The sequence below is a fragment of the Ustilaginoidea virens genome, chromosome 1 (genome assembly GCF_000687475.1).
Source record: "Ustilaginoidea virens chromosome 1, complete sequence".
NCBI classification, from domain to species: domain Eukaryota; kingdom Fungi; phylum Ascomycota; class Sordariomycetes; order Hypocreales; family Clavicipitaceae; genus Ustilaginoidea; species Ustilaginoidea virens.
Genome location: NC_057316.1, coordinates 2227444 through 2239656, shown reverse-complemented (window position 1 = coordinate 2239656; position 12213 = coordinate 2227444). Strand labels below are relative to the sequence as shown.

The 12213-nt window shown below is 53.5% G+C and overlaps 6 protein-coding genes across 6 annotated transcripts; 2 read left to right on the top strand and 4 right to left on the bottom strand.

The window, feature by feature from the left end:
- Positions 1–89: 89 nt before the first annotated feature.
- UV8b_00394 (uncharacterized protein) lies at positions 90–1531 on the bottom strand (the record flags this gene model as incomplete). Its single annotated transcript, XM_043137892.1, has 2 exons — positions 90–779; positions 1025–1531. The coding sequence occupies 2 exons, from the start codon at positions 1529–1531 to the stop codon at positions 90–92; spliced, it is 1197 nt and encodes a 398-aa protein (XP_042993826.1).
- A 577-nt stretch (positions 1532–2108) lies between these two features.
- UV8b_00393 (uncharacterized protein) lies at positions 2109–2605 on the top strand (the record flags this gene model as incomplete). The annotated part of the gene is made up of 2 exons (XM_043137891.1): positions 2109–2258; positions 2369–2605. 2 exons carry the CDS (start codon positions 2109–2111, stop codon positions 2603–2605), a joined length of 387 nt encoding a protein of 128 aa, XP_042993825.1.
- Positions 2606–2975: 370 nt separating this feature from the next.
- On the bottom strand, positions 2976–4525 carry UV8b_00392 (uncharacterized protein; the record flags this gene model as incomplete). The annotated part of the gene is made up of 2 exons (XM_043137890.1): positions 2976–4380; positions 4443–4525. 2 exons carry the CDS (start codon positions 4523–4525, stop codon positions 2976–2978), a joined length of 1488 nt encoding a protein of 495 aa, XP_042993824.1.
- A 2389-nt stretch (positions 4526–6914) lies between these two features.
- On the bottom strand, positions 6915–7362 carry UV8b_00391 (uncharacterized protein; the record flags this gene model as incomplete). The annotated part of the gene is made up of 2 exons (XM_043137889.1): positions 6915–7146; positions 7322–7362. The coding sequence occupies 2 exons, from the start codon at positions 7360–7362 to the stop codon at positions 6915–6917; spliced, it is 273 nt and encodes a 90-aa protein (XP_042993823.1).
- A 1270-nt stretch (positions 7363–8632) lies between these two features.
- Positions 8633–9434, top strand: UV8b_00390 (uncharacterized protein; the record flags this gene model as incomplete). The annotated part of the gene is made up of 2 exons (XM_043137888.1): positions 8633–8806; positions 8952–9434. 2 exons carry the CDS (start codon positions 8633–8635, stop codon positions 9432–9434), a joined length of 657 nt encoding a protein of 218 aa, XP_042993822.1.
- Positions 9435–10002: 568 nt separating this feature from the next.
- UV8b_00389 (uncharacterized protein) lies at positions 10003–11299 on the bottom strand (the record flags this gene model as incomplete). Its single annotated transcript, XM_043137887.1, has 3 exons — positions 10003–10360; positions 10447–10901; positions 11036–11299. The coding sequence occupies 3 exons, from the start codon at positions 11297–11299 to the stop codon at positions 10003–10005; spliced, it is 1077 nt and encodes a 358-aa protein (XP_042993821.1).
- Between the last annotated feature and the right edge of the window lie 914 nt (positions 11300–12213).

Genomic DNA, 12213 nt, shown 5'->3' with positions numbered 1-12213 from the left:
TGTACACCGCACGCCTGCTGCTGCAAAGTAGGGAAACGCCTCAAACCACGGCATGGCTTGCCGTGCCAACCCGCTGCCGACCCGGACGGCTAGTTCGACTCCTTGGCCTCGTCGGCCTCGTTTGCCTCGTTCATCTTTTTCATCTGGCTGGCCATGCTCCACCCCGTCCCCTTGCGCGTCTCGAGAGCCATGGTCCATCTCTTCCGGTCCTTGATCGGTCTGCTTTGGCCGTCCAGCCCCAGCACCTCCATCAGCTCGGGCAGCTCCGCATGATCACGCGTATTCTTCATCCGGTGGCACCAGGTGACGACCTTGTTCTCGACCCGGCCGGCGTCGCCTCCGTTCCTCGCCCCGCCGCTCGCATCTTGAAGCGGTCCGGGCCCCTCATCCCGCGGAGTGGTGATGGGCGTCACCAGGTCCAGCGGCTCGAAGAGGAACTCGCCGCCCACCTGGCGCGGATCGCCCGACTTGAGGGCCAGCCCCTTGGGCAGGACGCGCAGGCCCTGGCCGATGCTGTCCAATGTGTTGCGCCACAAGCTCTTCCTGATGTAGGCGGGCTTGGAGCCGAGGGCGAGAGTCTTGGTCATCCCGAGCTGGTCAAAGATGGATCGCGTCGGGTCCGTGTAGATGGGGAACGGGCAGCCGGTCGCCTCGGCGTACATGTCGATGAGGGCCGGGTCGCCGCATCCTACGACGGCAACAAACGTGCTGACGGGCAGGCGGAGGAGGGCTTCCGGGGTGACGGACTCGGAGAGCGTTCGCAGATATTCCTGGCAGTTCTGCAAGACGCGAGAGGAGGTGGTCAGACGAGAGCCTACACCATTCCCAAGTCTGGGGTGGTTTTTTTTTTTTTTTTGGGTTTTTTTCTTTCTTTGTTTTTTTTTTTTTTTTTTTTTCTCCTTTCTTTCCCCTAGCGGGAGCCATGAGCTCGACAATAGCCAGGGGCAAGAAAAGAGAGTTCAAAGAATAGAAAAGGGTGCAAAAAAAAAAAAAAAAAAAGTTGAAAAAAAAAGGAGACACCTACTCCACAAAAGAAATGTCGGATAAAGATGACGAGAACCCGTCTTGCCACATTGTTGCCGCTGTAGAGACTCTTAAACGTACGCGACTTCCCATCCCGGTCGAGAACGAGGTAATTCTCAATCCTGCCGATTGTGTCTGCAGAGGGCAGCTCGTTGGTGGTGGAAACATCGCCGTCAAAGTCCTCGGGCTTGCTCTTGTCAATGCCGATGTCGGTGGACTTGGGGGGCGTGTGTGGCCGTGGCCCATCTTTCCCGGGGGTCGCGGTCCTGGGAGCCGGGGCGGTTGGCTCGGGCGCTTCTTCCAGAGATCCTTGCCTTGAAGGCTCTTGCAAAGGCTCCCGTTTCGAAGCGTCTTGTTCTAACGGTCCTTGTTTCGTCGACAAGTCCTTTTCAACGGCGACCGCCGGCACAGCAGTTGTTGACGTCACGGCGGGCGGCTGCTGCTGCTGCTGCTGCTCGGCAGCTGCGTCGCCTGTGCCTAAGCTCACGGCTTCGGGTTTGGGATCCATCAGACTCAGCCTGGCGGGCAGCGATACGGACTGAACTGGCTTCTGCCAGGCAAAGGGGCAGATAAAGAAAAGGATTTTTGGATTTTTGGGTCGCGAGAAAAAAAAAAGGATGCAATGCTGTTGCGAGTGTCACGGATTGTGGCTTGAGCGCCAAGGCCCGGAAGTGACTTGGCCTGGGGCCTGGTGACGCCAGCATACCCTACCTACCCTGCAGCGGCAGCTTGGGATGCTCCCGTTCTCACAGCCCGGCAACTGCACCTCCCCCCGTACAAGGCACGGAATCCTGCCTGTACAAGGGACAAATAAGCAAAACTCCCGCTCTGAACGATTTAATTCACACGCATGTGAATCATTCACTCTGGTGCGTACATTGGGGTCAGAGGGAAAAAGCAGGCCCCAGCGTCTCCCGCCAAAAGCGTCAACCTGCCCTGCTGCTCCACAACCACCTAGTAAGTGCCGGACGAAATCCCCACGGGATCTCAAGAGTTGCTGCCAGGCATCTTCCAGCAGCTGACGACATTGCTTGCACCACTTTTGCCCAAAAAAAAAAGAAAAAAAAAAACACCTGCCTGCCACCATGGACGAAGACGACGCCGGCATCCTCAACATGCAGCTATCCGACGACGACGTGGACGTCGCCAAGAAGAAAGCCGACAGAACTGGCCAGGCCGAAGACGACTTTCAGGCCACCAGACGGCGCTACCGCGTAAAAGTCGAGAATGGAGACGTGCGTCGCAACGCTTCACACCTCACCGTCCGGGACCACGGAGCTGCCCATCCATCCACTCATCATCCTTGCGCCTCACGCCCAGCCCACATGCTAACGGCCCAGTGTAGATGCACAAGCATGTACGGCTGCCTCTGGAGCCCGGCGCCAGCAAGATGCGCACCCAACAAGTCATACATGCCGTCGAGGAGCTTTACTTTTACCGCCAGTACCACAAGGCCGCTGATCTGGTCGCCAGAGCTTTCGCAAACGGCGGGCGCGAAGCTATTGACGATGATTCGAGACGTTTACTCGACACCTACAGGTCAATGTGCCTGAACAAGTCAACTCTCTCTTCGTCGCCATAAATGCTGCTTCATCTTCGTCCTGGTTGCTGCCGAGTCGGGCTGGCCTTGCCTCTCATGGTTTATAGACTACCGGGGCTGATTTGCCACTTTTCCTCTTTGCTGCTCAGGCAACCGTCAATTACTAGTAAACGCCGATATACTCTAGTCTATTGCAAATTCGATTTCGTAGAAAACTGACACACCGCGGCTTCCTCTTGTGTGGTCATATCTGCATCAAAGCAATTCATCGTCAACACTCCCAAAGAATAAAGTTCAAGCAGCATCAAAACCCATCCATCCTGAAAGAGTCTCAAAAAAAATTTCACCCATATGAAGGTCGAGAAATGGCCAACGGACCTTCTCACAATCATCAGTGGTGCGAATGCCACTGCTAACCATGAGCCCATCGTGATGTGCAAAGACCCCCCGCTCCCGGCCTTGTGCATGACTTGGATGCGCTCCCGACACCGATCTCTTCAGATGATCTCGTGAGTGGCTGACCGTCATTGCGTGGTCGATAGGTGGACTGTGATGGAGCCACGGCAGGTGGGCATGGTTGCTGTGATTCTGGTCTGTCACTCAACCGAGCCTTATGTTTGGACACACCAGTCAGTGCAGCAGTCGGAGAAAAGTCGCCGGTTGCATGTTTCCTCGGTGGGAAAACTGCCGTCTTGCTGGATAACCGAACGTCCTGGGCCCTATTGCTAGCCAGTTTCACAATTTCGGAAACGCTATACTTGATTTGCCGAGGCTTAGTACCTTCCTTGTCGAAGTTCTCGAGAGATTTGATGCCGGCTTTTTGGGCAACCGACCGTGACTCGGCTTTGCGCTTTATGCGCAAAAGAACACGGAGAAGGTCAAGAAGCTCCGACCTCATGTCGTCTGACTCGGACTTGAGAAAGCCCCTCGTGAGCCAGCTGTCAATGGCCGTCTCTTCTATATCGGCAATCTCATCTTCACAAAGATGCATACCAGCAGCATTTGCTTCCGGTAGAATCTTACCGATGAGATCAAAAAGCTTTTCGGCAGCATCTTCGATTGTCGCCATCTTTGTCTCCCCCATCGGCTGTGGAGTAGGTTCCACATCTACAAGCCGAGGAACCTCAGCGCCGGTACTTGAGACAGCATCGCTTGCTTGAGGCACCATCGAGGAGGTTGTTGAATTCACATTCAAGTCTTCAATAGAGGCATCTCCCGCGCTCGGGGATGGCCGAATCAGCCCTGGGAAGGACTGTGCTGTAACTGCAGCCGAGTTATCTGACACTGGCTTCGAAGCGTCAGTGTTGGCTGCCGCGGAGCCGTTACCGCCGCTCGGAGCACCTTTCCTTCGAGAAACAGCCCTTTTCAAGTTCTCCAAGTATAGACGAAACGTTGTAGACTCGGAAGAGCTGGAGAACTGCAGCAGATAGGTGAATGGCTCGCCAGTCATCTCGGACGCAACAAGGCAACAGTCCTCGCTGGCTTGGGGCTGAGAAAGCTCCAAGACATTATGAACCTTGATGACCTTATCAGCTACTGAAAGTATCAGAAATGCTTCATCATTGTCTTCATCAATGGCCATGGCCAAAGAGACTATGTAAATAAGCGACCGACTCTTCGAGTGGAGTAGCTTGCATATGCCGCTATACACGACCTGTCCTGCGCGAGATGGCTTTGATGGCTTTGATGACCGAATTGGTGGGGAGACGGTACCGGGAGCGGGAAGGCTGCCTGTGGGCGCCTTTTCGATTTTGCGTGGCGTTTTCTTTGTTGCACGCTGATGTACCCGAGACTCTTGTCGAACAACGGGGGGTGCCCTTGGTACAGAAGGTTAGTCAAGAAATGAATTTCGATGGCAAGACTCAAGAGGGGAACCTACGTGTCGACCGGATGACGCTCTATGTAAGCCAACGCAACCTTCTTCGCCCACGGACGGCTGTCCACGATGGTGAGACCGTCCATCTGGGCAGATTCCTCATCATTTATTTGAACTTCAGCCGAGAATCAGCATATTAGAAAGTGCGAGGTAAAAAGGGTTTAAAGGTACCACCTTTCCATTTACTTTCAAGGCTCTGCTTGAAGGCTGGGGCGTAATGACCAGTGCCATTTCTTGGGCCGGGTGCGTAGGACGGCCTTTTGCCCTCTTTGCCACTCAAAGGCAGTTCCTCTTGTCGTTGCCGCCCAAGATCGGCCTCAAAATTGTATGAGTTAATGTTCTCTTCAAAGATTATGCTTTGCTCTCACCATGCAGGCCGTTAGAAGGGCCGTGCAGTCCATGGCAGGACTGGTTGTCAACGACTCTGAGCACCCTGCAGTGTTTGAAACGGACAGTTGTGATGCTTTGGCCATCTTTGAAGTAGCTTGTTAGGGACCCAGGACATCAAAAAATGGGCCAACCTTGCGGCAACTTCAGGGGGAGCCCCTTGAATGGCGATGGCAGTCTCGTCCTTGACACCAACGATGAGCAGCGTTTGCGGTTCGATATCACCAGAGCAGTGCTAAAGGACTTTGACGGAAGTTTGAAAAAGGGAAAGAGTAGCAAGGGCTCGCGGATGGCAAGAAGTAGTTGACCAAACTGGCCGCGCAGCTGCCAGCCAGCCTGGCCGGCAGCTGGCAGCGGGAGGTCGCCATTTAAGCGCGTAAATATGCTTAATTCCTACACCACGAGACACCTACACTTATTAGGAGACAAGCGAATGAATTTCTTTGGATTCACCGTCGTCTATATTTCTGTGCCTCATTTTGTAGTGGACCAGGTTGCGAGCCCTCTCTCCTCTGCCAGGTGTGCCGCCACTGAAACGTCGGAGCTCAGGAAGAAGTCTACGGACTTCATGTGGTTAATGATTCCTGTGAAAAAAAAAAGAAAGTATTTAATCAGTCGAGACTCCGGACTTTCTAGAATACGGCGATTTTTCACATGGGGAATCTGGGCGAGAGTCGAGAATGGTGTTTCAGTTGGTATTTCCCCATGCACGGCAACGATGATGTGACACACAATGTGAATGCATCTGCCGGGGGGCTTCTGTAAGAGTATTGCGGGCAGGAGAGTATGCTCGTTCGTTGATTACCCTGCGGGTCATTTTACCGTCTGGAGATTGGAAATGGCCAAGGATTTAGCTGCGCAATGTGGAAGGTCGGGAGCTGATGATGGTCTTCAAATAGTAGTTGCTCGTGGAATTCAAACTGAACCTCGGGGTGTCTTCTTAACAGCAGCTCCATTGGCCTGTCTCTGTGATTCAACATGAATGTCATATCATGGTTCGAAATCGTCTCACTACGAATGTGCACCAGGGTCCTACACCGACCTGGCAGCATAGCAGAATCTGACCATGCTAATGGTGTGGTAACTGGTTTGATGCTGTTTCTGAAGCGGGACCAGGGGTATATATACAGCGATACTGCTCCAACTACCTGCTTGCATTATGGACAGAATCTGGCTGTGGTTGGCAAAAAAGATATATGTAAGTTTGCCGGCACGATGTGAACTTTTGTCAGGTCAAGTCGGGGCCGCATGATCCTGACGGATTTCGCAATCGCCTAGAAATCGCCGACGTATGGTGTCATCTTGGTACACACACGAAACGGCAAACCAACCGCAACTATGTATTGATGGCAAAGAGAAGACCCGGGTGGGCGTGGGTGCGCATTATTGACAGGCAGCTCAAGCAAAGATGAAGCCAAGCCAACCTTTGTTGACATTTTGGCGAGCGGCTGACCCTGTCGCCTCAATACTGCATCCAACTCCCCAGCAACATGTTTGCTTTTACGCACATTGACAGCCAAAAAAAAAAAAAAAAAAAAAAAAAAAAAAAACCCGGAACAATTGTGCATTGCTTACGATATTGGGAAGAATCGAAACATGAACGCAACATGCCAAGTGTAATAGTAGCCTGGAGATGGTGGCCAACATCGCAGTCTCGGTGGGGGCAGAAGTCGGTGCATAAATGCCTCGACTTGCATGCATCGCTGCACCATCCCGTCAAGAGCCCAATGCCTCTGCGGCGGCTTCGCACTGCGCCAGGAAGATGCTAAAGGGGAACAGCTTTGCATTGTCTGGTCGCTGTGTTTCGTCCGAAGACCTCTTGGTCCTGAACGTAGATAGCCCAAGCGCTACGTCCTAGTACATACTGTACTGTTCACCTAGAGTCTACGACTCGTGCAGAGGCTGGAAACTCTTGACTATTGCAGCCAAGACGGGCGACTCGTGAAATCCGTGTAGGCGACATGCTGCCGAATGATGAGCGAAAATCATCAGCTCTTTTCATGCTGCCACGATCATGGCCTCCAATGACATATCGACGGCATGTAGCCAGAAAACCTCGGCCCACAGACGCATGAGCCCAGAGTCAAACTAGGGAAACGAGGCGGGATGAGCGCAGGCTACTTCCTCATGGGGTTCGTGATGGAGAAGAGAACATCCCTTGACCGATATCCGCAGAGCTGGAACCATTTTCGTCCGGGACTCGGCTGCGTCGTAGATGACCGAGACATTGACTGTCAGCCGACCCAGCAGGCCAACAGGTTTGGCAAATGGCGGCAAATGGCGTTGCTTGATGCCTTGGACAGGACGGGCTGCGGTTGCGCTTCCGGATCGTCAGTCAACTCAATCAACCCATTTCAATCATCAGACACGCGAAACAAAGCAGGCGAGGGCCAGGACGAGACAGGCTGGGACTGAGGCGGGATCGGCCGGCGCGCGGCACCGTCGAGCGGCTTGTCATCCGGTCCGCAGTAACGGTACACGGAAAAGTTTCGTACCAAGTTTCGTACCGACGAGGCGCTGGCCATGTACATGACATGAACGTGCTCCGGAGGCCTAGGAAATGACACGAGCAGAGCAGGACGGTATTGAAATGAGAATCAAATCCCAAACCAGGACAGCTTGTGAGGGGCCGCCTCCATGACCCCACAGTCTGGTGGGTCGTGCCTGGCAACATTCATTCGGAGTACGGAGTACATGTAACTCAACTTGTTGAGCCTGAAATAATTCTACCGACCATGGGGCCAAAATAGTGGTATGTATGTAGGAGGGTTGATTGATTTAAGCTAATTTTAGGGCCCCCCCCACTTATTGTAATCATTCAGTCATTCGGCCACTCAACAAGCCCTCCCGAGTTCCCAACGGTCTTCTTCGTCCCCAGCCGTCGTGGCTGTGCCGCCCCAAGCGCTTACGCTACTATAGGAGGCTGGCTATGTACTCCGTACCTAGCGTGACCCAGCCGTTTACCACCCAGGCTCTTGCCTGCTTGGCCTTCTTATACAACCACAACCATTCCATGCACGACAAAACAGGGCAGCCCAGTATCGTCAATCAAGCAAGCATCAATCCATCTGCACAGAGTAAGTAGCACAGGTGGCCTCACCCCTTCATCCTTGTCTCATGCCGCCCGTCACGTCTTCTCCCCTCCGACGATGATGACGAGGGCAGCGCAACCCTCCAACCCGCGTGGTTCCTGTGGTAATCGGGCTGACGGCATCAATGCCCTCCCAAGTCGGCCATTGCCGTTTCCAGTGAGGAGGGAGGTTGAAGGTTGACGGCGCATAGTAATCCGCAGATGGATATCGGGATATCTCGTCCCCGCCTCGTCCACCTGTTGTCGTCGCCCGCGCCGAAGCCGTTGCAGCGTCGAGAGCGTTCAGCGTTGCCTCCGTTGCCGTGACCGTCACTGTCACTGGCCTGGGCTGATCTTCCATAAGCACCGAGTCTTTAGCTGGCCACCCCCCCTCCTTCACTACCCCCCCCCCCCCCCCCCCCCTTAACTACCCCTACAAGCTGCTGGGGGCTCAACAAGCTTTCAATCCCACCCCCCTAGGTACCTAAGGTAATTGATTGACCTAATAAAACCTGGGGTAACTGCTCCGAGTCCCGAGCAGCAAGCAACTAGACATCAATCAATTGAGCCAAGTCTACACCGTCTACACCTTAGCTTCAACTGAGTCTTTGAGCAAACCATCAGCCATCACCAAGCTGGAACTATAGGAAATTCAACGCGTATCTTTTCTCCCCCCCATCTCATCCATCTTTCCCGCTCTTGCGCATCAATTTCCAATTTCCAGTCCCCTGCCGTCATGTCTCGCGTCACTGCTCCCATGTCAAAAATCGCCAGAGCTCTCAGCAGCTCACCGTCCAGTACAACCGCCGCGCGTTCCGCCCGGGATGGTTCTGCGCACAGCGCTGGCGCCGCCCTCATGCCCAAATATGCAGAGCTGCTGCGCAACCGAAGAAGTAACGAGCATTCAGATGCAAGTGTTCCCCTCTGGACGGCTTCCCCCTGCCCCCTCCCCCCTTCCTCCCCTTGGACCTGTCGAGGTTTCCCCGAGAAGAAAAACGGCAATCTTGACCTGATGTGTTTCTCGAGAAGCTCCGCTGCTGACGCCGTCTGTCTAGTCATCCCGCGGGCTTACCACTACGCACCGGCCGACGCCCCAGCCTTCCCTTGCCAACCGCAGCAAACCTCTGATGCAGACGTTCCGCTCCTCTGCCCCCTCGGCCCTGCACTCTTCGTCCACACACATCGATGCCGCTGTGCTCCCGTCAATGAGCTCGCTCACTGGCCCTTCCCAGGCCGACGACGGACCTCTTGTGCCGCTCCTTCCCGACAACTACGGCGCTGCTCACACTCCCATTGCGGCCGAGCCCGCTTCCATGCCCGAAGTCACCATCGTCGCAGCCGACCCTGAGAACGTGGTTCCTGGAGCGCCCAACGCCGGAGTGGAAGGTATAGGCCTCGACGGCGTCGAGTTGAAGTTTCTCTACCACGAGAACAGCCAGCACCGCGAGCAAGACGAGAGCAGCAGGGGTATGATTCGCGATATATGGAAAGGCATGGTCGAGGATGTCTTTGGCGGTGCGCCGAAAAAGGCCCTCTGATGTGCAGTTGGGGCCGAAACTAAATGTCCAACCGTATTATTATTTTTTCTTCCTTTCCTTTCTTTTCTTTTCTTTTACTTTTTGGAGTTGTTGATTATTGTGTTTAATGAATGCCCTCGAAAGGTACAAGCTCGTGGTGAACGACCCCAAGTCTGATGCTCTAAATGAGCTTCACTACACGCTACATCCCGAGCTGCATCAGCCTACATGCTGTTTTACTGACAATTTGCGCGAGACGCAATTGCATTTTCAGTTCATCGACGCCATCAATCAATGCATGGCACATCGGCAGTCACATTTGCAAAATCACCCTACGTATCCTTGGCCAGAGTAAATAAAGAAGAACGGTGGATATTGTATCATAAGCTGCATTTGCAACAGCGAAACAAAAAAAAAAAAATCTCACCCATGATAACCACCTCGCCTTGATATACAATGGCCTTTGTCCATTCTCCCATGATGCCTTTCTCACTTCATCATACCATCGAACGCTGCGATAGAGACAGCACTCTTTGACAAAGGGCTCCCCTTCTTTTTTCCCACCGCCCCCCTAGCAATTTCATTTTGCCTACCTCTTCTTCATCGTTGGTCGTGGCTTGCATTCATCGCTTGTAACGGGATGCAACATTACTTTGATTGGATAGTTTTGAGTATTGTGCTGGTAGCCCTTGCTCCAGTCGTAGCTGACCGAGTAAGCAAATATGGTACCAGTCTTGTTGAACGTCGTAGCGGTGATGCCACCTCCGACGTTGGGATAACCCTTGAGGCGATGCTTTGCGTCCTTGTCCCAAAAGTGGAATGTTCCATCCGAGCCAGCGGTGCTGAAAGTACCGTGTACGGGGTGGAAGGAAATGTCGTTGACGGCGTGGACATTGACTACGTTGTTGACGGCCGTCTCTCGGTGGCACTTGAAGGAAAAGTTGGAACTATCAAGCCACATGTTAGGCGTCACGTCGCGTCCTGGTGGGGTTTGGTTTTCTCATGGGCCTGTCCAGCAAACTGGGAGTCATACCTTGCGTCCTTGTCCTCGACGTACTGAATTGCGCAGCGTCCCTCGATGCTACCGATGGCGAAGCCTGCCGAGTCGGTGAAGCAGCTTACCACGCGTGTCTGCCACTTGAGCGGACTCTGGATCGTCTTGTAGAATTTGGATGGGTTCCGTAAGTCAATCACATTGATATACCTGTCTGCTGTGCCGACAACGCACATATTATCTCTGACATCCATGGCGTACACACGCTCTTGGCACGAAACTGTCGCCGCGGCTTGTCCTTGCTGTCTCAAGTCCCAGTACTTGATCGTCTTGTCCCACGATCCGGACACAATCATGGGGGCACCGCCGCTTTCGAAGAAACGGCACGATCGGACGGGCTGATCGTGGGCGCCGATAACAATGTCTTGTTGAGAAGCCAGGTCGCATACTTTGAGGTTCTTGTCCGCGCTGGCTGAAGCTACCTTTGTTCCATCCTGCAGACTTTCCATATCAGATCCATTCTCTCTCACTCCCGATGGCAGAAGAATCAAATGAAATAAGAAGAACAAAAGAAAAAAAAACAGAAATCAAAATATTCCGAGGGCAGCTGATGGATGCCTCTTCTCACCTTGGAAAAGTCGCAGCTGAATACTGGCTGCGTATGCTCATACGCATGTCGACCCTGGCTTTGTCCATTCTGCGCAATTTCGTAAATCCGAACCTTGTTATCCCAACTGGACACGGCCAAAAAGTCGGGACCGTTAGGAGCTGGTGAGAACGAAAGGCTGGTGATGGAGTCGGTGGGAGGATCGCTCAGCGCCACGTCTGCCTTGAGATCGCCAACTGTATTTGTAGCCGAGGAGCTGGATGCAGACCCAAATAATCCAGACATGGCGACAGTATAGGCTTCGCGAAGCTCGTGAAACGGCGTTGCTGAGGACTGCCTAGACAGGAGGAGAGGCACGAGGTTAGACCGTGGGGAGGCTCGATTCCTCGAGCGCGGTGCCCTAAACACGCTACAAATCAAAATCGACTCGCTGTCCAGGTCTCGCTTGTGTTTGAAAGACGTAGAAGAATGCCAGAGTCGTCTTTGCCCACGCGCAGGGATCTTATGGTTGAAAGTGAGAAAGTGAGGATTGGGTCCATGCCACACACCTTGGAGATGCTTGGCTTCAAAGACAACCTTCCGCAACCTGCGCTTTGATTGGCCGAAGCGATAGCTTCTCGATAAGCTCGCACCCCTGTAAGTGCATGCCGCCAAGTACTTTTGCACGCATGCGACGAGGAAAGCTACCTTGCCGAGACCCGTTTACTTGGGCGAACAACGGGAGTACAAAATAAAAAAATTTCAATCCGCCACTACTTCTTTCTTTCCTCTCTTCTTCACCCCCTCGGTCAACAAATCGCCATTCGAAGCTGTCAAACAGGGACGTTCAGCCTTGCGCTAAGCGTCTCATCCTTCGGGATACTATGCTTTGGGAGAAAGTCCCCGGACGTCTCCATTTTGGAGCTTGCGGAAACGCGCCGCCATAGAAGCACTGCGGCTGACCTTTTGCGCCTTGGCCCTCTTCGCGGACATCCGCCCTTCTCGTCGCTACATCTGTTCTTCGAGTTCGATTGGAAACCTGCTCTGCGTCTCTTGACCCTTTGGATGAAGATATGAGTCCGCGTTGGGATGATGTGGTCGGGACCTTCTAATACCGGGCGAGCGTTCAGATGACGGGTAGCCGTGTGATGACGTGAGTTGTGGCTTCGGGTGCTGAGGACTAGTTGTCGAAGTCGATAGGTATGCGATTGCTCGGCTTT